Source organism: Idiotropiscis lumnitzeri, chromosome 1 (genome assembly GCF_059441095.1).
Source record: "Idiotropiscis lumnitzeri isolate Australia: NSW breed Sydney's pygmy pipehorse chromosome 1, RoL_Ilum_1.0, whole genome shotgun sequence".
NCBI classification, from domain to species: domain Eukaryota; kingdom Metazoa; phylum Chordata; class Actinopteri; order Syngnathiformes; family Syngnathidae; genus Idiotropiscis; species Idiotropiscis lumnitzeri.
This window is the reverse complement of record NC_142391.1, coordinates 15,434,671-15,457,758: the sequence shown is the minus strand read 5'-3', so window position 1 is coordinate 15,457,758 and position 23,088 is coordinate 15,434,671. Positions and strand designations below refer to the sequence as shown.

Here is a 23,088-nt window from a genome sequence, read left to right as displayed (position 1 = left end):
AATTTTAAATTAACACCCTTAACAGATTAGAGTATGGCAGAATAATTTTAAAAACAGTCTGAATGTGCATATAATTACACATATTATAATCATATATATAATCATTTTAAACACCCACTTCAGTTATCAAATTTTTGGGTTACCCTTTCAATGCGTTAAATATCAAGCATAAAGTACTCATATTGCACTCAATTTTCTTAAAAGACAAAGAAAAAACAATGCTATGTGCTTTGGCCCTTAGATTTAACAGAAGTAAAAAAAAAAAAAAAAAAATGGAATGCCGTTAATGATCTCCCTCTTTGGAATACCCGGCGGGGTTCATTGACTGCCAGCGCCAAAGATCCTCACCTACATGCAAACAAATACATTATAATATTAGCGTCATACACCATAGTTACTATCTTTTTTTTTTTTTAAAGGAAGGAAGTTGTTGGGAAAATTACACATTCTTTCCAGTGGAAAGACAGTCTTCCAGTTGAGCTCCTTTTTAGCCAGGCTAGGGTCAGCGTAACAGCATGCTGAATCTCCTTGTCGACGGGGGGCAATCTTGTAGGGAATCTACAGAGAGACGAGAATGCACCTTCAATTCACAGAATATTGTCGTGTTCCTGTAACAGGTTCAAGTCATTTGCGAGGGTGACTTTATTTTGGAGAGGAAAGACTTCCACTCTGTGACTCACTTCCTTCCCTGATGCCTTCTTCATAGCATCTACTATCTGGAGCACAGAGTAACCAACTCCTGTTCCGAGGTTGTAAGCCTGTAGACAAAAAAGATGTTTACCGACGTTCATCGGCCCAAGGCACAGACTGCACACCACCCAGCTAAAGTGCCACAAAAAGTGGCTCCACTTTCAAGTCATTTTGTCTTATTGGCATAGACAGTTGAACTGATATACATTGTTTGTCATAATTCTATATTTTTTTTCATGAATGCATATCATACACACATACTCAACACTATTAATTGAACTTGCGCCATCGAATGAGATCAAAGCCAAGGCCTGTGTCAAAACTCACTTCCAGCAAGATAACAATCAACAGATTTGTTTTACATGGAGAGAGAGGTTTTTGTCAACCACTTTGTGAAGTGCATAAAGACCGATTGGAACCCATCCAATTCAGTCAAATCGGTGAATCGTTTTTTTTTTCTCATTAAAGCACAATGGTTTTGATACAACAACAAAAAATTTCATCTCAGTAGGAAGCTGTATTTTCCCATGTTGTTACCTTGCACCCACAGTTGTCCTTCAGCTTCTTCAGCGCAGCTATGTGTCCCTTTCCCAAATCGACAACATGAATATAATCTCTCACACCTTGAAAGAGAAAATACATTACATTCAATCGTGATGAAATTATTCTCTAGAGGAGGGTAAACCTATACTGACATTGGCGCAATCACCTAATTTCTGTGGGGGATGCAGACACATAACAGATGCCCGACATGTTTATCTTCTCTCTTTTTAGGTTGATATGCATAAATCTTATGTTCTGGGAATATAAGACTTTTATTACAAACTCTTGTTTAATTTAAATATTACAGCAGGTGATCTTCCACACACCCAAATGACCCAAACTTTGTCTTCAGGAGATTTCAAAACTACAGCTGTCAAACCACAGAGATAATCAGATACATTTTGTTGGTATTTCTTTTCCTCTGAAGAACTTTCAAATGTGTTGACTCTTAATTGACATAAAGCGTGGATAGAGTGACTGACTATATCAGAGTTCCGTGTCCATTTTGTTTTCTGCTGTTTGTGGTTAATAGTAATCCCGCTGCCGTTAGTGGTCGGGCGGCTTTTGTACCGTCAACGCCCAGTTGTCAAAATCTTATTATCAAATTGTGTGAGTTGGGTTAAGAGTGATTTTTCTTCCCCAGTTCGATATTTGGAATCCAGCAAAATCTTTGGTATATGCTTGACACCAAGTTTGATCGAACCACAGACTCCGTAGCTTGCACTGTTGAGACAGGTTGTTTAGTATTTGCCGAATACATCTACCAAGTAATTCCCTAAAGCAGAAATTACAAGAATATTTCGCCACTGCAAAGCAGTTATCAGATTAGCTAACAGTTAGCCTCCCATTGAAATTGGACGTGGCCTCCATTTTGGATGTGGGTCAGTCAGGCACCTACATCGTATCTAGTTTTGTCTCCATATTCAACTCAGAGAAGGCACTTCAAAATAATTCAAGAGAACATTGAGCTCAGGCCACATGGAAAAGAAAAAGTAAGGTGGATTTATGGAATGAATCATTGGTTTTGCCACAGAATTACAGTACAAGTTTGACTGCTCTTGGCTAGTTTAAGAACTTTGGCCATATGTTGTGTACAGCGACAGGGTGGCAGACAGGTTAGAGCAAACGGGAGTGAAACGTTCTGACTTTTCTGCCGTGAGTTTGATCCGAAGCTGTACTAAAGGTGTACTTATTGCTTCAACATTTTCTGAAATGTCTTTCTTGATTAAAATGTCAATATAATTTAGTTAAAACTCAATTCAACGTTATTCATACGGCATTGCAAACGAGCCGCAGTTGTAAGAAAGTGCTGTACATGATAAAACACAAACAATACACAAAAAAAAAAGTAAATGTTATCTTATTAAAATAGTTAACTCCCTGGGCAAAACGCATATAACAGGTGCAGTTTTTGTCCTTCTCGTTGTGCAGAAAAGCATATATAGATATTTTTAAGCATCATCCTTCGAAGGCTTCTCCTCGTGCAGCCTCCATGGATCGCAAGAATCACGATGAATTGGGACAAGCCAAGAGACTCTCACTTGACTTCTGTATCATGAATGTGCATGCTGATTTTCTTGTTGCTCATCATGGGTGGAGTCGCTCAGATTTTGAAAGTCAAATAGAAATGTTAAAAAAAAGTTATCTATGTAACTTGTTTTAAACTAATTAAAAAAATAGAGATATTTGATACCTGTCCCATCTGGTGTGTCATAGTCATTTCCAAATACACTAAGGCACTTCCTTCTCCCAACAGCAACCTATTATGAAGACAAAGTGCTGCAATACCATACATCATAAACTGCAACAAGTTAAAAAAAAAAAATCATAGCATCCTTGTACCTGAGCAACGTATGGCAGTAAATTGTTAGGGATACCCTGAGGATCCTCTCCAATGAGGCCAGAGGAATGAGCACCGATGGGGTTGAAATACCGCAGCAATATCGCATTCCAACTCTGCTCACATTTTACACACAGCATACCATAAGAAAAACTGCTCTTGAATGCATGTTTAAAACGCTGCTTTATCTCAAGCTCAATACCTTGTCGGCCACACATTGGTCCTTGATCATCTCCTCAATGAAGAACTTGGTCTTGCCATAAGGGTTGTTACAGTTGCCGACAGGGTGCTGCTCGTCGATGGGCAGATGCTGAGGTTCTCCGTACACGGTGGCAGAGCTGCTGAACACCAGGTTGTGCACCCCGTAAGCCTGCATCACCTGCAGCACAAACAGTTGCACACTATTATGCCGCACAGGTAGCGCTAAAGAGGCGTGGCGAGTTAATCAAGAGTCAAAGACGGTATCTTGTAGCTCTGTTTGAACAAACAAGGCTAGATGAACACACGTCCTCAGCAAACAAACGTTTGAACAAACGGACGCAGTGCAGCTTGAGCGCGATTAAACTCACCTCAAGTAGGTTCATGGAAGCGCCCAGGTTGACCCTGTAGTAGCGTAATGGCTGCTGCACTGACTCTCCAACAGCCTTCAGGCCCGCAAAGTGTATAACGGCGCTGAAAGAATGCTAAGGTGCACATGAGATTTTAAATATTCAAATTCAATTGTCTTCACAGTATAAGACAACAAAAATTCAAACCTCAAACTTCAAAAGTCTGAGCCAGACGTGGATGTACTTTTATCATATTTTACAGTAACATCATTTTTGGTGTTCTCTGCTCTGTATCAAATGTACTAAATAGCTGTGGTAACAATTAATGCATGTCTGTAAATTCAGGTCCAATGAAGAGTATCCCGAGTTGTCAAATTCATGTACTTGAATGAATTGTGTTGAATGGACGCACTAACCTTTTTGAAAACTCCTTCCAGGGCAGTTTTGTCCAGAAGGTCGAGTTCATGAAACTCAATGCTGATGCCGCGAAGCTTCGCTATCCTTAGAATACTCTCGGGCATACCCCCTTCTCCTCCATTCATAACACATGCATGCAATGTGAGCAGATAGGACCATATCTGCCTAAATAATGCACATATCTATTGAATCTTACCTCGAACAGCATTGCTGAAATTATCAACCACAATGGGCTGATAGCCTGCGTCGATGAGTTCCAGTACGCAGTGACTCCCAATGAAACCTGCACCGCCTGTGACCAGCACCTTTTCTGCCCCATTACATTCCATTGTCTGCACATTAAATAAAATACAGTATATAATCATCATCATCATCATCACTATTATCAAGCAACCGGAAGCAGAAACATAAACTGGGAGGTTCAGTTTAATTACAAAGCACACTCTTTTGTTTTCATTAAATGTGTTTTTGTAAAAGTAATTATTTCTCATAAAATGCATCACAAGTTCGCTGGTCTTCTCTCCAATTGTGACAAAAAACATCACGGTGCAAACAAGCTGATTTGATACATTCCAGTTAGCCATATTATTGGCCTCGGTAGAATTGCACAAAATATTTCACCAATTGCAGACGGTAAACCTGCCAACTCTTGTCGCTGGTTCCAGAATTTCATTTCAAGACAGAGTTAACACTGCAAAACCTGGAACTTTCTGCTGCATGACCCTCCTCCCCTTCTCAAATTGGTGTTGTGGTGCTCACACTATTGAGTGGATATTTGAGTTGCTAATTTCATAGCTCCCCCCCCCCCACCGGGCACCCTCCCAGTCAAGGATGAACTCTGCTGATCCAATGGAGTGATTGGCACTTAGAGCACTCATCCAAGGAGAAGCATAATTTATACGTTCATAAGTAATTGAAGCATGTTTCTTACAGAATGCATTGTAGAAAAACAGGTTTCCGGGTGGTTTGACACTGCGATTTCTGTTGCAACTTGCACAGACTTGTCTTGTCATTTTCCCTTCACAAATCCTTCTCATTATACATACTGCCTCCTTCCTCTCTCTGTCCTGTGCGAGTGCCTACATGTGTCTATTTCTCAGTTAACTTTTGCATTGACTACTTTGATCCTGCATTATACACTGTGTGTGCATTTGCAGCATCAATGTCTAGGGCAGGGGTCCTGTCCTGCCTGCTTTTCCATCTCTCCCTGCTACAACACACTCATTATCTAATCATTTGAATCAGATGTGTTGCATATATATATCTGTGTGCCCTGCAATTGGCTAAAAACCAGTTCAGGGTGTCCCCCCCCGCCTACTGCCCGAAGATAGCTGGGATAGGCTCCAGCACCCCCTGCGACCCTAGTGTGGAGAAGCGGTATTGAAAATGTGTGTGTGTGTGTATATGTATATGTATATGTATATGTATATATATATATATATATATATATATATATATATATATATATTTTTTTTTTTATACGTGCATTTGCCAAAGTGAATGCCCATGAAATCAACTACGTTGCTTGCATTCTGTGCATCTCCTGTAGGGTGACCCCCCCCCCCAAACCCCGCCCATACAACCTAGTGACGCCGCGGTTCCTGAGAGATGAATATGGATAAACACCGTAGTATTCACCACCTCTAAAAGTGTGTTGAGTAGGGTGCGATTTATCGGCCTCGCTGGCACGATTGTATCACGTGACTATGTCCGGAAGCGCTTCAGCCTGCTAGGAAAATTATGAACCTCCAGAGATGTTTTTGTAGGAAGCCTGTTGAGTTTTGAAGCAACATTCCAGGCTTTACATTCACATTTGACACTTTTATCATTGGCAGCAGACGGACATCAAGATAAAACTTTCGGACTCCATTCAAAATGAAGGCGTTTGACAACGAGTTGCAGTCAGTTCAGAGTTTGAATGAGATTTGATAGTTTCGATAACAGTTTGGTTCGCATTTATATAGTTTGGAGAAAAGGACCCAGGTGGGAGTAGGGGCGAGAGAGGGAGATATTTTATTTATTTGTATATTTTTTATAGTCATCGTCATCATATACCCGCTAAATTAAAGTAATACAAACTGAGCAATTACAGGCAGTGATCAAATATAACCCCCCATTTAAGTGACAAATAACAAAAAAAAAAGGTACACGTGACTATTTTCCAGTGAAAATACTCACTTAGTTGTTTTCCGGTGGTCGCGAAATGACATGAAATACAATTGCAGACGAACAGATATACCTTTCCGCAGACGTCTTTACTTCCTGTCGGACGTATACTAAAGTAAAGTTCACCATAGAAAGGTAACTTCCTATGTAGGAATTTTCAAAGTAAAAATGAAAAACAATTAAAAATCACAACTTTAAGAAACTAAACCTACATAAATTTGAATAAAGACAATATGTTTGATAATTGTACAGTTCAAATATTAAACACAGTATATAACATCGCGATAAACTATGTAAATATTAATAAGATAGTTGTATTTTGAAAGGTTCATCATAAACCCTCGAGCTTTTTTCCTGTATGAGTAAACTGAGAGTGACGTCAGCTCATATGTAAACGAAGTCGAGACCTTGCCTATTCACACAGAGAGGTGATTGTAAGCGAGCCTACCTGAGACTACGATGACATGGCAGAGGACAGGAAAAGTGCCACGTTTCAAGTGGACACGCACGCGCACACGCACGAACACGCGCACGCACGCACCACAACCACGACCACTCTTTGATACGCAAACCTTATTAAAAAAATACAATTAACAACATCCTAAAATATATAACTACTCTTAATAATTGAATAACCGCGTATTGTATTTATAATGGTGGTGTGACGCGTGATCCTATACAAAAAATATGAAAAATCAAAATGTGTTTGATATGTGATCAGCTATATATTTATATAGCTGATCGCATATTACTTTGGAAAATAACAAAAACAGACAGAGAAAATACTTACGGCAACGGATGAAGCGAAGACTCTCGAGCACGTTAAAAACCTGTATGTCTATAAGGGCACACCTGTACAAATGTAGGCGCTTCCTTTTCCCAGAGCGCCTTTTGCGTTAACCGGCTCGAACCAGTATTTTACTCAATATCATTCTAAAGATTTTATTCACTTAATATTATTCCAAAGATTTAATTACTTCATATTGTTCTCAAGATTCAGTCGCATTATATGAAAGACAATCTGTGTTGAATAGTGTTTTTCTAACTTCTAAACATGAACTAGCTTACGCGACTGTCTGTTTCTTTAAAAATCTGAACTGAGCTGCTGACGCCGAGCAAGACATTCAATAGTGTTGGGTCACAAATTGAAAAAACTCGTTCCCCAAACGTTCCCAAGCTCTTGGAATATTTAGCCGGCTGCACCCTTCTTAGCGCTGAAACCGTTGGGTAACATAAATGTCCCAAAGTTCATATTAAGCACGCTGATGGTAAACGATTTAAATTCTTATAGGTTAAAAGCAGCACCTACGGATGCCAATGAAAGGAGGCCAATATTGAGGTAATACGGTCATACTGCGATGACCCAGTTAAAATCCAAGCTGCTACGTTTTGGACAAGCTGAAGACCTTTGACGTTTTTTTTCTTTTTTTAGTTAAAATCTTTCATTCAAAAATCAACATCTTTCATTGCATCAATAATTTTCTTAAAATGGAAAAAAAATCTGTTACCTCTTATATGGACCACAAATGAAAGAGTCTGCTCAAATAATAGAATGTTAAAAACATTCCCCCCAACATAATCACACTGAATAGCTACCATTAGCCAAGGAATACCCAAATAATGTCTCTTTGTTCACTAATATTTGACGTATGTTGACAGGCAGAACAATAAAAGTCTCTTCCACTAGATGGCAGAAGGTAGTAAAGTAAAGGTTGGTAAAAATCGAGCAGACTTCAGGAGCCAACGGGAAGGAAAAACATCTTGACCTTTAAATCCAAAGTTTGCTTATATTCACCATTCCCCCGCACCTTGTGACAATTTCTTGACTCTTATTGCTGGCATGTGTCTCCGCCCTTAAGTCACAATGTGTGTTAATTAGATAGAGTCACCTTTAAAAACATACGTGGCTTTGATTATCGATCGGGAGGTTTGGGGCGTGGGGGGAAGGTAATGGATGGAATGAGCGAGGGTGTGACCATCCACGGGGTCCCCATCTGATTCTCTTCATCTCTCTCCACCAGAGTGCCAGTTAATCCTCCCCTCATCCCCCCCGACTCCCAGCAGGATGCAGCGTCCCCCACTGAAAGGCGAGCCGCATTAACGCCAAGAACTTTCCTCTCGTGCTTGTCTGTTAGTCAAAGCTGATTGGAGATTACAGGCCTGCAGCGACACCACAGCTCTCCATTTTATCTCAAATCTCTTTCAAAACCCCTTCTTCTCTCCATCATTCTTAATCCAGACTCTGCAGCATTTCAATGTCATCAACTTTCACTTGCTGCTGCCCTTCTGCCCTTTTCACCGCTCCTTCCGAGACTTAATGACATGAAAGATAAATCGGAGGCGGAGAAGATAGGGGGGGGAAAGGATGTCTCCCCCTCCGCAATGATGTCATGGGGGCATTTGTCCTCCTGGTGTGGAGGCTTCCCTTCCTCTGCTAATTACCTTGTACAAACTCCAATCTGATACGGCGGATATGAGGCCCAAACACAATTATTGTGAGCTAACAAAGAGATATTGAGATTCAAGGAAGGGGAGCGAGGCTACAAATAAGATGGTATGGTCAGTATGTACACGCACACACACCTATACACGCGCACACACGCGCACAGACTTGCACGCACGCACACGCGCACGCACCGGCCACACATGCACATCAATACAACCACTTGTCCTTCTCCTCCATTCCCTCAGATAGGCTAATGTTATTACTGTGGTAATTATGCTCATTAGTGCCAGCAGCTGTAGAGAGGCCACTGCTTGCTGTTCAAACCCCACCCCGACCATTTCTGCTGTGTTTTGCCTCTACTTTTTGTGCTCCTCATGTCATTTCGAGGCATGCTAGGTTGCACCAATAGTAACACAAAAAAGAGGGTTCGCTCAAACATCCATTAAGCCTGGTTACCGACATGACGAGAAAATATACAATATATATTATTAATATATATAATGCATGGGTGATAAACATTTAAAAACATTATACTTTATATATATATATATATATATATATATATATATATATATATATATATATATATAAATATATATGTGTGTGTGTGTGTGTAGAGCGATTACTGTCGCCTATTCAGAGTTGCTGAACACAAGCACCAGATGGCGCTGTTCAGTCAAATAACTGCCCTATACCGTGATTTTTTTTTCAATCTTAATTTAACCCACACAGTCCCCCCTCCATTTTCACCCTCTAATGCTCTTCTCTACACTAGTTTCATATGTAATTGAAATCCCCTCCTACCCCCAAAACAATATTCCTCAGTTGCTGTAAATAAATAAAGCAGACTGTCGGTTTTATTGATAATAAAAATTGTGTGGCCCACACTCAGACCTAATATCCTAGCTTTATGCATATTTGAAATGACGAGAGCAACAAGACGTTTTCATTCATAGCTTGGCTAGATTGCTTTTTGTTATTTTGCCAGGTGCTGATGCAGCCACTCGGTAAACCTGTACACGGCTAAGCTGGGCGTCAGGCGTTAAATGTCATGCATAGCCTACTTTTATTGGCTGATATGGCCTGTTGTACCCTTCTCCTTTTCCTGGAAGCTATTGTTAAAGAGGTGGTTGTTAATACGGCTGCCCAGATGGGCTCCTTGTCCCCTGCAGGTCTAACTGAGGGTGTTTACCATCCACTGGGTTGTGGATAACAGGTGAGACCGCTGCAGAACTCTCAGCCAATCAGAGCAAAGCAGATGTCAGCACTCTGCCTGTAAACCTTTATTTGGCATTTAGGGGCCGTGTGGGAGCGGGTTGGATAACAACACATTGAATCAAAGTGAATGTGCATTTACTAGTTGGTGATGTGGTCATCTGAGATGTACGCGCCACTCACTCGCAACCACCATTCGTTCGAATAAGCTCAATAAGGTTGCCGTGTGCCTCAATGCGAGGCATGTCCACTCAGCCTGTGTGTGGCAAAATGTTTGCAGCATTATCAAAGCAAACATTTAACATTCCTTTCATTTTCCGGTACGGGCCATGTGGAATTACTACAATTTGGTATCATGGCAACAGAAAAGGTAAAGCCCTGGGAACTGCAAAGAGTGGTCTTTTAAAGCTTTGAATCAATCTACCTTAATGGACGACCTGAGGAAAGCATGCATGTATGGATTAGGTTGGCTGGAGCACCTGTCCGTGTTCTGTCAACAGCAGATCAGGTTCCTTGCCACACATTCACCTGGCTGACACAACTTCCTGTCGCTGACATTGTGCTGGCCTACATGAATACACAACATGAACTCAGCTTTCAAAATGAATCTACTGGAGCATTACCTTAAAGGTATTTGGTTTAAAAACAATGTAAAGTCAATTCAGAGAGTGTCTATACTTTCATTATAAATTTAAAGATTATTTCCATTGAAAAAATATGCAAAGATAGCTGTGTAGTACTCACTTAAGGTGTTAAACTCCTTTTCACAATTTTAGTTTTCCTGATTATTTTTGCACATGGCCAATAATACACTGAGGAGTCCAGCACTAGTTTCACCACCCTGCTATATAGTAACTGAGCACCTTTGTTAACATCAGTGGCTTTAACGATAAATATTGGGTCCATTTCTACCATTAAAGCATACAATTACCCAGCTAGTTAAATTGCTTCTAGGCCAGGGTTTAATTCACTCCCAGCTCAGGTAAAAACCAATGGACTTTTTTCCTTCTCTATCCATCAAGGGCAGTGAATGTGTTAAAGTAGAATGTCTGTGCTGCATTCACACCACTTAGCCATGAAAGACGTAACACTGATATGTTGTTAAAATGGGGTGTCAACTGTAGTTGACCCTGATTAGTGTTGATTTAAAATTGAAACCGCGCCCTTACATATTAATTTGCTAGATGGTATCAAACTTTCCTCATAACTTGGTTTCATATGATTTACAACAGATAACATTATTCCGTGGTTGTGTATTAGTCACATGAGGCACTTGTCCAATCAGAGTTTTATTTTCTGTGATGTCATGTGGTCACATGGACTACACGGTCAATCAGGTTCAATTAAAACAATTATGTAACATGTTCTTGGTTCAAAGGTTGTCGGCAGCTAGAGTGGCAAGTTGCATATTTCTTCAAATTTATTTCCGTGACTAAATCCATGTATGTGTGAACTTATAAAAGCCATCTACCATGCACAAATGTGCAACTTAGAAGCCTAGCTGACTCCATTCAGTGTATTGAGCTTCATTTGTTGGCCATGTCGGCCTACTGTAAATGGACTTAAGTATGTCATGTTAATTAGAATGGAATGTTTGTAAGTGTGGGTACTGAAAATGATTGAGCTATTTTCAGAAAAAATCTTCAGAAACTTGAACATCTCCTCCAGAGGTTCATCGTTGCAGCTAATTTGATATCGTCGACGTCTTCAAAACAGATCCCCTTAATAATGGACACCCTGAGCTAGAGAAAGTGAAAAAAAAAAAGCCAAGAGTTGTCTTGCCAAAACTGTCGTTTCTTTTCGCCCACTGAACTAAGTAATCGCCACAAGATCTCGCTTTGAAATCAAAATCTTTTGACAGTGTTTGCAGAATGGCCCAGTGAAGGAAGACTGACAGCTGGTATCCACCAGCACTGGGATGCAAATCTCTCTCAAGCTCTGCGCCGGTGTAATGATAACATTTGAAAATGATTTTGTTTCCTCCAGATTAGCCATTTCCCTCTGGTATCTAATCAGATCATTTGTAGGATGTGTATTTTGGAGGGATCTGGCACATTGGAGTAACAGATGGAAATTGAATAGAAATATACCTCTGTGACTTTTTTCATTTCTGCAGTGGAACCTTTAGAATCTAGGTTGAAAGTTAAACACTAGGATGCCTAATTATTTCATGGAATTGAACTGGTTCCACCATGCTATCATGTACACACTTATGTTTAACCATTAACTATAGTTCAAACAAACACACCAAGCCTGCATGGAAGAGCAGTGTTTCTCTACCACAGCCGTACCTCACAACTGTAAGAAAATTATGTAGAAAGATTGAAGAAAACAATAGAATGGTAGAAATAATCAAGCGCGTGTGGGCGTGTTTCCTTTCAAACTATGATTTTATCCCTGATTGACAAAATGCGTTTCGCAAATTAATTAGACAATTTACAGACATGTTTATATACAGTACACCCCCCCACACACACATGTATGTATATATACATATATATAGATATATATATATATATATATATAGATAGATGAATAGACTTGGAACGTATTTATTCAAACATTTATACAAATAGACATCCAGTGCTTAAGAAGAACAGCGAGATGGCACGAGGAAGAATAGCAAAAAATATATCGAACAACATTATTCTGAAAAAACTGATTGTTTTTACAGATGGCTCCAAGGATTCAGAATCCAAGCGCCCAGGGACCACTGTGTACATTAAATAGGCATTAGAAAAAGGACCACCGATCATTCATTAAATCAGTGTATACACTCAATTTGTAACAATATTGCAGGCATCGTACTGGATTCAGGAAAATAATCACAATAATATACCGGTTGAGTCAGATAGTCTGGAAGCAGTCGCAAGCATTAGAACGCTTGAGTCATGCAAGCTTGGATTTCATTTACAAACTACCGTCCTAATTTGTGTCGAATCAAGAATGGAAAAATAATCGCGAAGAGTCCATTTTCACTTGTCTTCAGATTGGTCGTTCTGCTTTGAATTCCACATTTAATAAGATAGTTTAGCGCCTAATTGGCAGGTGTGGCGTGTGGGGTCAGCATGAGAACATGTGCTGATGCTCTTGTCATATTAATGAACGAAAGACATTGACATCTACCACCACACGTTCGACAATGGGTCTACCTTGCACCAAAAAAATTAGACATGGTCTCCGGAGCCGCACGTTTGGACTGACTTTCAGCCACCGGTTTGTCGGATGGACAAAGGAATGCCCAGCTTGGCGTGGAGTGCTCAAAAAGGGATGAGGGAAGTTTGCGCCTGCACAAAAATCATCTTGCCATGCACCATCTATGAAAATATATCACTAAATGTTTAAAAAAGGGTGGAAAGTACAAATAAAGGAAAATGTTAGTGGAGATGTTGTACCGCTTGTACTCACAGGCATGTTTTTGGAAAAAAAAATAAAACAAAATGAAACAAAACATGGAAATGATGAGGAGAATGATTTCCGCAATTGCGTGAAGCACTACAAAAGATATGTTTATTCATTCCGATATCTCTAATAATAATAATAATAATAATTTTCAATACAATACAATTTTATTTGTGTAGAATATGTAAAATTTCACACACAGACATACATTTATACATTTTATAGAATATAAAATAAAAATTTGTATAATAAAAAAATTAATAAATGGCAAACTAAAGCCCGTTACCACGGCGAAATGAGAAAGTGTGGTTCGTCTCAGTCACGATCCGACGTTTGAGCCCAATGATGAAGATTTCATTGTTGCTCATGTTACATGTTTGCATAATTATCATACAGTACATCGTTACAACACAATTATTGGTTTGTGACCAAGAGGTTCCTGAATGCACCTCTTTCATCCACCTTGACCACCATCTGTTTGTGTTTCTGTCAACAATGTCGATGCTCTCTATTTGCTGTCATCGTCTTTATCCGTGTGATAATAAACCGATTTGCTAGCAACCGTTATGCTACCCACAAAGGTTGCTGGGTGATGGATGCGCGAAGAGATAGACTCCAACTGTCAGTTGGGGGGTTTTGTCCAGGATCTTTGACACTTTCGATCTTGTAATCCAAGCAACCCCCCCCCCCCCCCATTGCCTCTGTCCATCCCCCCCAGATCCACCCCACTTTCCCGCAGCAGCTGCCTCTGACCCCTCATCATAGCCTCGCCTCTGCTTGCCATGTGCTGCGAGTCAAAGGGGTCCCACCTATTGCTCGTCAGAATGGAAGCCCGCCATCTCTGGGGCTTGAGCACTAAATCACAATCAATCGTTGGGCAGACTGAGATGGATTGGGGCGTTCGCGACCCTGTACCTTTGCGAGGGGCCTCTGCCATCCAAAGGGCGGCTTTCACTGACAAATAATAGGAGTGGATTTAAAGGGAGTGGGTAGGTCAAGACTGCTGCCCCTGGTAGGAAGTTATGACAAAGCAATGGAGGGAAATTCCTTTCTCTTTAAGAACAACACCACTCACAATGCATGACAGACGGACGTGTGCTGGAGTTTGACAGAATGACTCCATGAAATAATACAATTGAAATCAATTGAAAGACTGGATACACAATTGTTATTTTACAGATTAGATTGCGATGAAAATAAAATAATTTTAACCAGCTATCGAAGGCACGTTAGCTAGGCAAGGCAAAGCAGTTTTATTTATATGACACATTTCATACAAAAGCTAACTCAATGTGCTTCACATGAGCAAAGGCAAGCATTTATAAATACGACACTCAATAATATTCAAGCAGAGAAAACAAAAGCAGCTTGCAAAAATTACTAGAATATACTTTGACAACATTAAAACACATTAACAGAAAACTTTTAAAAGTAAAGAAATAAAAGTGGGTTTCTAAAACATCTGGAGAAAAAATGATTTTAAATTGTTTCTTGGATTTAAAATCATTTACACTCGGGGCTGATTTCACTTGTTGGCATCTTATTCCATTTTGTGCAGCATAACGACAAAATGCCACCTCACCGTGTTTACTTTGAACTTGGGCCACACTAATTTGCTCAAGTCTGCAGATTTCAGAGCCCAACTGGGTTTTGGGGATTTGAACATGCGGCCTGCTTACGCGTATTCATTTCTGCACAACAAAAGATTTCCTTCCTTTCATGACCAAAAAGTCTGCATTTTACTCGTCTTCACTATCCAATCAAATTATTTTGACATCCTCCTTTTCCTTTGCTTTCCCTGCCATTTTCCAAGCGATTGCATCCATCACACAGACTTCAACATGCAAAAGTCTCCACATTGCCGCAACATGACGATGATGATTGGTGAGTGATCTTCCTGCGTATCCGCCGCCACAGCTCAAGAAGGATCATTCACATGTAGATGTGTCCTTGTGGAAGTACCTCTATGATTCAATTTCCATTCAGAGAAGGTGTATACACAAATAAAGAAAGGACATCGGGTCCTTCGTTTGATTAACTAATCATAGTCTTTGTAATTCCTCTCGGAGACCTTGAAGGGCAGTGCCGGGCTGCACACCTTGATTAGGCTGCATGTGCATGATTGCTGCGACGTTGCAAATCAGTTCAAGTTACTCAACTCCATGCACTACAATACAACTACACACACCGGCGGCGATTAAACAGGCAATTAAGACGGAAAAAGCGAGAGAGAATTTTTGTCTGTTTAATCCCTTTCCTCGGCTTGTGTGCGTGGACAGCCACAATGGACTCCCTGATCAGCAATAACAGAAAACAGCAACAATTGGGGGGGGGGGGGGGGTGATTCGGGTCTTTAAGGCTCCCTGGAGAGGGCACTGAGGTTGTTTGTGATTAGCTCAGATTTAAAAGTGTATTCTGTTCTTATTGCCTCTTGCCGGATCAGGGAATTCATCATCTGATGCGAGCAGCAAAAAAAAAAAGAAGAAACATTCGGACAATCATCGGACACATTTGTTGTCAAGTTATCAACATGCGGTCAGAAGGCTTGAATTTGTCCCCCCTCCCAAATAAAACCCAAACAAAATAAACACTCCACAGCCTGAGAAATGATTTAACCCTCTGCCCACTCCTCCTCATGTAGTTCTGCCTCATGCGTATCATCTGAAGGCTGCATTGAAACTCAACATAGACCCTCTCCATGACTGATCTCTTTTGATAGAGCTCATTATGCAAACTGCTCCCAACTCCTGCCGCATAATTAGCGCTTAATTAATTTGAGTAAAATCTTTCATCTGTCTGTGTCCGGCCGGCTCCTTCCTTCCATTTACAACATGATATTAATTTTAAGGGGGGGAGGGTTGGTGCAGCCTATTTGATGAAAAGGCTGATATAATTAATCAAGAACTGTATCGTTTTCCTTTCATTTCTGAAGGCATAGCAGTGTGCAAGTGTGATGAGCAGAGTGTGATTAACCCTATTATTCTCCCCTAATTAGGGCGATCATTTAATAATCAAGGAAACAGCACAATTATATGGAAAAGCATATTAGGCTGTCTAATGAGGAGTGTTCACTTTCTGGGAGGGCCTTGTTTGGAAAATTGTACGTCCTATAAACAAGGATCAAGGAAACATATTGTGGGATTGTGTGTTGCTCAGACTACTTACATGAAGAAGGCAACGAGTGTGTAAAGACAAAGATGTGCTGAAGGTGAAAATAAAGACAAGCCCATATTCACACGCGACCTGTTTTTTGCTACAACTGACAAGGAGTCACTCACTACCAAGTGTCTTGAAGTTTAGCCAGTTAACAGCAGAGGTGGGAGACTGGAGTCACATGACTTGAGTCAGACTTGGGTAACCAATTTCAGGATTTACAAATTGCGTGGATAAAACTTAGGAAAGACTTGACTTGAACAAAATAACTTCATACTGTTTACATTAAAAATGTGATTATTCAATCTATTATTTTTGTATGAATTTTTTTTTTTTTGTGTGTGTGTCACGTGTGCCATTAATCTGGCAACTCAGCACGCTATGAGAACAGGGCCGAGGCTGCATCCTATCATATATAAGTAGCTCCATTCCAATTCAAGGGTTATCTTTTTGACGTGATCGGGAAAAAGATAATAGGAACATGCAAGGTTTGCAGGTCAAGGATCCTGTAGGGGCCGCAACATCTATGGCAGTTACCTTCTTTTGTCAGACGGGAAAGCTAGCTAGGTTAGCTTCACTGTTTATCTCACCGACAGCCGATCATGTTAACTATAATTCAAATTAGTTTCAGCTTTACTTGAGTAGTCAATAAAGTGATAGAGAATAAACTGGAAACTACTATGAAAATTGTGATTAGCATTGTAGCTTAGAGATATATTGATAGACTCCACCTTCAGTAGCTTTTGCCGTTGCTGTGTGCCCGCCAAATTAGGTGTGGCAAATCCAAATAAAAACTAGGCCAAGTAAATGGACTCATATAGTGTTCCCTCACCACTTTTCGCTTCAGATTGTGGCTACAGTGCATCACTGTTTTTTTTCCAAAATATTCATAAAGTATTTTTAAGAATTAAATTAAATTAAAAAAAAAAAAACAGCCATATTGGCATATCTATGGCAGAAAGATGCGTTGTTTCAAAGAGATGAGTTGACTCGCAGGCTTTGTAAATACCCACGTAGCAGATAGACTTGTATTCATTTATTTATTTTTGTAATTTGGTCCTGGCTTCTGGGCATGGACTGTTCTCTCTTTTTCTTTGAAGCAAAAATTACAGTTTTGGTTTAGAGGCAATAAACTGCTCAGCTCCAGTATACATTTTCAAACATTGAGGACCACAGCATACCTGTTGCCAACACTGCTCTGACTAGTCGTAAAAAAACAAGAACAACAACTCTTAAGTTGTCCTCGAGGGCTGATATCCTACATGTTTTGGATGTTTCCTTCTTCCGATACACCTGATTCTAATGATCAGACCATCAGCAAGCTCGGCAGGAGTCCGATAAGAATCTTGCTCATTTAAATAAGGTGTGTTGGAGGAGGGAAACATCAAAAGCAGGATATCGGCCCTCGAGGACCGGAGTTGAACACCTGTGCGATGTTATGATCAAGCAACATGGTATGACTTCACTAACGCTTGCTTGATAGTTGACAGCGACTGGACTTTAGCCCCGCTAATAGAATAATGACAATAATGTGTTCCTTTTCTGACTTGAACACAAAACCTGTGTTGGAATCACAGATGTGATCCACTTTGGCTGACTGTGAGTGTTAAAGTTCAGCACCATGGACAGCAATCAGGCACAGTCACAGAGATCTCATTTCAACGATTTGAAAAGGAACCAGAAGGGTTATACACTTTAGAGAAATTGTGACCGCATTGAAATAAATAACTGGAAGTGAAAAGCGGATAAGTGAGAGGTACGACCCATTAGTGAGCCACAGTCCATCCTCCCACATCATACCGCTGCTGTCTCAACTTTCATCAAGATAATGGTGACCTCATATTTGCAATCTATGCCCTGGTATCATTTTTTTGTTCTACAAAAGTCATCATCAATATCATGGCCATCTTCACGGGCCTTTTTTTGTTGTCGTATGAAAAATGTAGGTCAAATACCTGCCACAGCACTCTCTTGATACAGTGCCGCTTCTTTGTATCTGCGTGCATGCGAGTGTGGTTGTATGAGAGTGTGTGCACGAGTGTCTACATGCGTGGACCTCAATTTACTGCTCTTCACCCCCATAGTGCAGCTGCGCCTCTGAGAACTCTTGTGCAGTAATTGAATGAGCTGGGCCGGGGGTGGGTTGGGGGGACCTGTGGCAGCAAATGCGAAGCCTGCTGGCCTTATTATCTGTAATATGGCCTCCGAGCACCCCGCGCCTCCTCGTCTGCTCATGAATACAGAAATGAATGCGACGGACGTCAGAGGTGAACTCAGGAGGGCGGGGGAGAAAGCGGCCCGAGCGGTTTTAATCATCTCCCAGATAGAACAATCACTTTATCCACCTCGGCAGCTCAGAGGTGAATTAGTGTTTAACATTCCATGGCATGCTTTCTGGCAGGGGACCCCACCCCAAACAACCAATGGACTGTGGAGATTATTGAGAGACACTCTGATGTTTCTGATGAGGAAATTAGAGCTAAACGTGCCCCTGGGACACCAGCTACTGATATGCAGGGCGGCTTTTTTTTTTTTTTTGTTTAACAATAGCATCTCTGGAAGAGAAGCAAATGTGACATTTAGATGCATTAGCTGTCCCTTTAAAGCTCTTGCTCATACTGTGTCTGCCCATGCTGAAACCATCTTCAGCAACACTTAGCTATATTTGCTATGGATGTGAACACAATCCCGCAGCACACATGCTGTGTCTGCTGATGAGTGTCATGTTAATCGTGGGCTTCACTGACCAAACATTAGGTACTGAATAGCTATGTTAAAAAATAGTTTGTTATTGGGGGCTGGAATATGAAGTGTAGTTAAAAAGTTGTTTCTCACATTTGTACTCAGAGTGAAACACACATTGTGATATTAACACCTCAACGACAGCGGTAGCTTTTATCATGACAATAATACGAAAATACGTATGATTATACGGAACTAAAAACAACTTGCTAACAGCAGACTTGTGGATCTCATTATATTGTGCACATTTTCTGAACATTGTGGCCAATGAGTGTGTATTAAAGACATCAGCACATCGGCATCATTGTCAAAACAACACTACAGACACCTCACAGCACTCGTCTGGTCTTTCATCATTTTTCTGAATATTTTACAGGAGACTGTGTGAAGTACTCAAATGAAAAAAAAAACAATTAAAGGACTCTTTAAGAGGCACACCTGAACCATCTACATCAATTAAAAGGTGTGTTGGCACTTGGTGTTATAATGCCAGGACACCAAGCTAAAAGCTTGTATTAAAAAATATATATCATTCTGACGAAGCAGAGAAATTAATGTGCACTTATCATGGAAGTTGGAGGAGCGAAGAACTGCATCTCAGTAAACAAGGAGGTCAAAGAATTAACAAAAAAAAAACTCTCTCCTTTGTCATTGCAATAGTAAAGCAGATTCGCCGAGACTACTTCCAACCGAGGAGAATTTTCTTGTGCTGCATATTAAATAAACTTGGCGAATTAAAATTTCACTTAAGGAAAATGACTTCAGGAAAAGAAACAGAAGAAAATATGAGAAAGAACTCACAAATGTTTGCACTGTGAACAGCTAAAAACACTATCATGACAGTCGGTGCTCTCTCACACACACACACACACACAAACATACTTAAAAGATATTTTTGTGTCATCTTATTTGAAGTAAGCAGCCTGTGCGCACAATGTGGACTCAAAATCACACATTTAGAAACAGACACAGAATAAAGAGGCGGCAAACTTTTATCGCCTTGCCACCAAGCCACTAAAGCAATCATGTGCATCACTTTCTGCTACTTTTGTACTCTTGTTGACACCTGCTCATATGCTCTCAGCCCGAGGACAGAGGCCGAGGGTGAGGCTGTGCCGTGTCTACAGCCAGCCTTATTAAATCTGGGTCCCTCGCTGGCTCTCTCCATGGAAAGGAGCAGCAAGAACAAGACCTCAGCTAATCCATTACAGTAATTGATTGACAATGCATTGAAGACGGCCATGTAGGGAGCACCAATTAGAGCCTTGTCCTATTGCACTTTCAATTTGGCTTGCCGATCGTTCATTTGGAGGCATCTGCGGTGGCAACGAGACCCCGTCAATGTGAAATAACTCCCCAAATATGCCATCCTCGAAATGTTTGACAAACTGGGAAATTAGATTTAAGCGGCCGCATCATTATGACCACAAGCCCAATCTAATCATAAGCTACATCAAACATGGCTATTACACTATTACTACCTCAATGTTCAGTACTGTGGTGGTATAGTTTGCAGTGGTGGAATACTCCACTACATCATATTGAGCATTTAAAATATTTTTACTTCCCTCATGTTGCCATTCTAAAACACAGTAAACTCCTTATTATTCCTTACAGGGGAATTCAGCAGCGCAAGCATCATGCGTTCACTTCACAAAAGCAAAAAATATATTTTAAAACACACTGTATAAACACACACAGCAATATTACATCAGTGGTTGATCCGGAATTTTCTTACCTTGTGGGGTCCCGCAAGGATCCATGATAGGATAACGATAAAGATAAAGATGTCCTTTAATAGTCCCACAATGGGGAAATTTGCAGTGTTACAGCAGCAAAGATATAGATCACACAGAGGCGGCGGCATAATGTAGCCGTTAATGTATAACATTAGCAGCAGACATTCATAAAAAGCAAACCAATGCGAATATACACAGTATATACGTATATACACAAATCCCCCTGTATATACACACTTACATCCCACAACATATACAAGTGTAAGGAAACACCCCTAATGCCTGTCCATGGTACGGACGGGAAATGATTAAAAACTCTGCAATGATTAAAAAAAAATACTGCAATGATAGAAAATACTGCAGTGATAAAAGTACTGTAATGATAAGAATACTGTAATGGTAAACGAAATACAGCATTGGTCAATATTTAAGTACAGCATTGGATAAAGCGTAGTAGTAGTGTGTATTGCATTCTAGGACTGCACAATTGCACTAATGCCCGCCCGTTTGTAGGCCTGAACTAATGTTCTTGTTAAAAAGTCTGACAGCAGCCGGCTGGAAGGAGCGGCGAAATCTCTCTTTCATACAACGAGGGTGTAACAGTCTATCACTGAAGGAGCTGTGGAGTGTTCTAAGAGTATCATAGAGTGGTTGGGGTGGGTTGTCCAGCATTGATGACACTTTTGTCGTCATCCTCCTGCCCCCCACTGAGTCCACAGAGTCCAGGGAGCAGCCCAGGACAGAGCTGGCCCTCCTCACTAGTTTGACCTCTGCTGTTCAATATTTACGTGCTTCCATTGGGACAAAATTTAAAAAATATATCAACATATATTAGATTATTAGCTTCAGAAGACACACAAATATAAATTGTAATTATACACCAGGAGATCATGGACCTGTTCAGTCACTGTTTAACTGCATCATGGAAATCAATGACTGGATGCAGCAAACTTTCTCCAGCTCGACACAGATGACTAGCATCATTGTGTTTGGACCACAAAAAGTAAGACAGAGTGTGAGCTCTCATCTGCCGTCACACTTTCTTGTTTCCAATCTAGTCTCAGTTTTGAATTTCCAGACTCACATTAAATTTTTCACTTCAAAATTCCCCATTCTCAAATTTCCCCATTGTGGGACTATTAAAAGACATCTTTACTTCTTGCTCTGCTGTAACTTCTGCTTTTTATCATTTAAACATATCACCAGGGTGAGAGGAGTGATGATGCAGCATGACCCAGAGATAATTGTACATGCTATTATATCCAGCTGATTAGATTACCATAAAACTATAAAGTTCTATACACAGGATTTGGCAAACAAGCTGTCCGTCAGCTCGAGCTCATTCAGAACAGCGGAGTCCTGACAAAACCAGGAATTATGACCATATAAACCACCAGTTTTAACTAACACAGTCCTCCCTGTTCGTCAGAGATGCAAATTCAAAATCTCTCTTCTGGTTTATTACTCTCTCTTTGGATAAGCACCCACATACTTCTCTGACCAGCTTGTGCCATATGAAACAGCAAGATCTGGGCCTGGTCTTATAGCCACCCCAAAAATCTGAACTAAATATGGTAAATCAGCATATTGTTACTATGCAGCAACAATCTGGAATAAACTCCCTGATGATGACACCTTCAAGTCAAAGCTAAATATAAATATAAATAAAAAGCTAAATAATTCATTCAAATATACTTTCCAAGACTGTGTTTCTTTTAACTGTACTTGGAATCATTTAAAATATTTTATGTCTGATTATTATGTTTGCTTTTAATTGTTTTTAATTCTGTAAATCACTTTGAGTTGTTTGATGCATGAATGGTGCTGTACAAATAAACTTGCCTTGCCGACTTGAATATGGTATTTATTATTCTGCATACGTGTTACACTTACTCCCAGACACATACATCTGCACTCTCATCACTTTGTTTTTTCAAACTCCTTAGATGACATGATATAAAATTATGTAAATAGAGAGGTAAAGCCACAAATCACATTAAATGAGAAAATTCAATATTTTCAATATTATTAGGATCCCCCCCCCCACACACACACGAAAGACTCCTGCACGTTGATGAATTGTCCTTCCTGTCTTCTTAAACTTTGGGTTAGGAAAATATAAAAAATATAATCAATTGTAAAAGAAGATAATTGAATAGAGGGAGACAGTGCAAGTAGCTAATAGAT

The 23,088-nt window shown here is 40.2% G+C and overlaps 1 protein-coding gene across 5 annotated transcripts; it reads right to left on the bottom strand.

Moving 5' to 3' along the window:
• Positions 1–102: 102 nt before the first annotated feature.
• Positions 103–7,141, bottom strand: gale (UDP-galactose-4-epimerase). 5 transcript variants are annotated; one of them, XM_088289892.1, is made up of 11 exons: positions 6,995–7,141; positions 4,235–4,370; positions 4,038–4,153; positions 3,643–3,756; positions 3,276–3,452; positions 3,076–3,189; positions 2,927–2,993; positions 1,228–1,313; positions 681–758; positions 444–558; positions 103–348 (listed from the first exon to the last, which is right to left on the bottom strand). In XM_088289892.1, the coding sequence occupies exons 2-11, from the start codon at positions 4,365–4,367 to the stop codon at positions 284–286; spliced, it is 1,065 nt and encodes a 354-aa protein (XP_088146018.1). In that variant the 5' UTR covers positions 4,368–4,370; positions 6,995–7,141; the 3' UTR covers positions 103–283. The 5 variants fall into 5 exon arrangements, with proteins under 5 accessions (XP_088146018.1, XP_088145210.1, XP_088147731.1 ...); XM_088289084.1 differs by lacking the exon at positions 6,995–7,141 and adding an exon at positions 6,217–6,357; XM_088291605.1 differs by lacking the exon at positions 6,995–7,141 and adding an exon at positions 6,217–6,357 and having other exon boundaries at positions 4,038–4,150.
• Between the last annotated feature and the right edge of the window lie 15,947 nt (positions 7,142–23,088).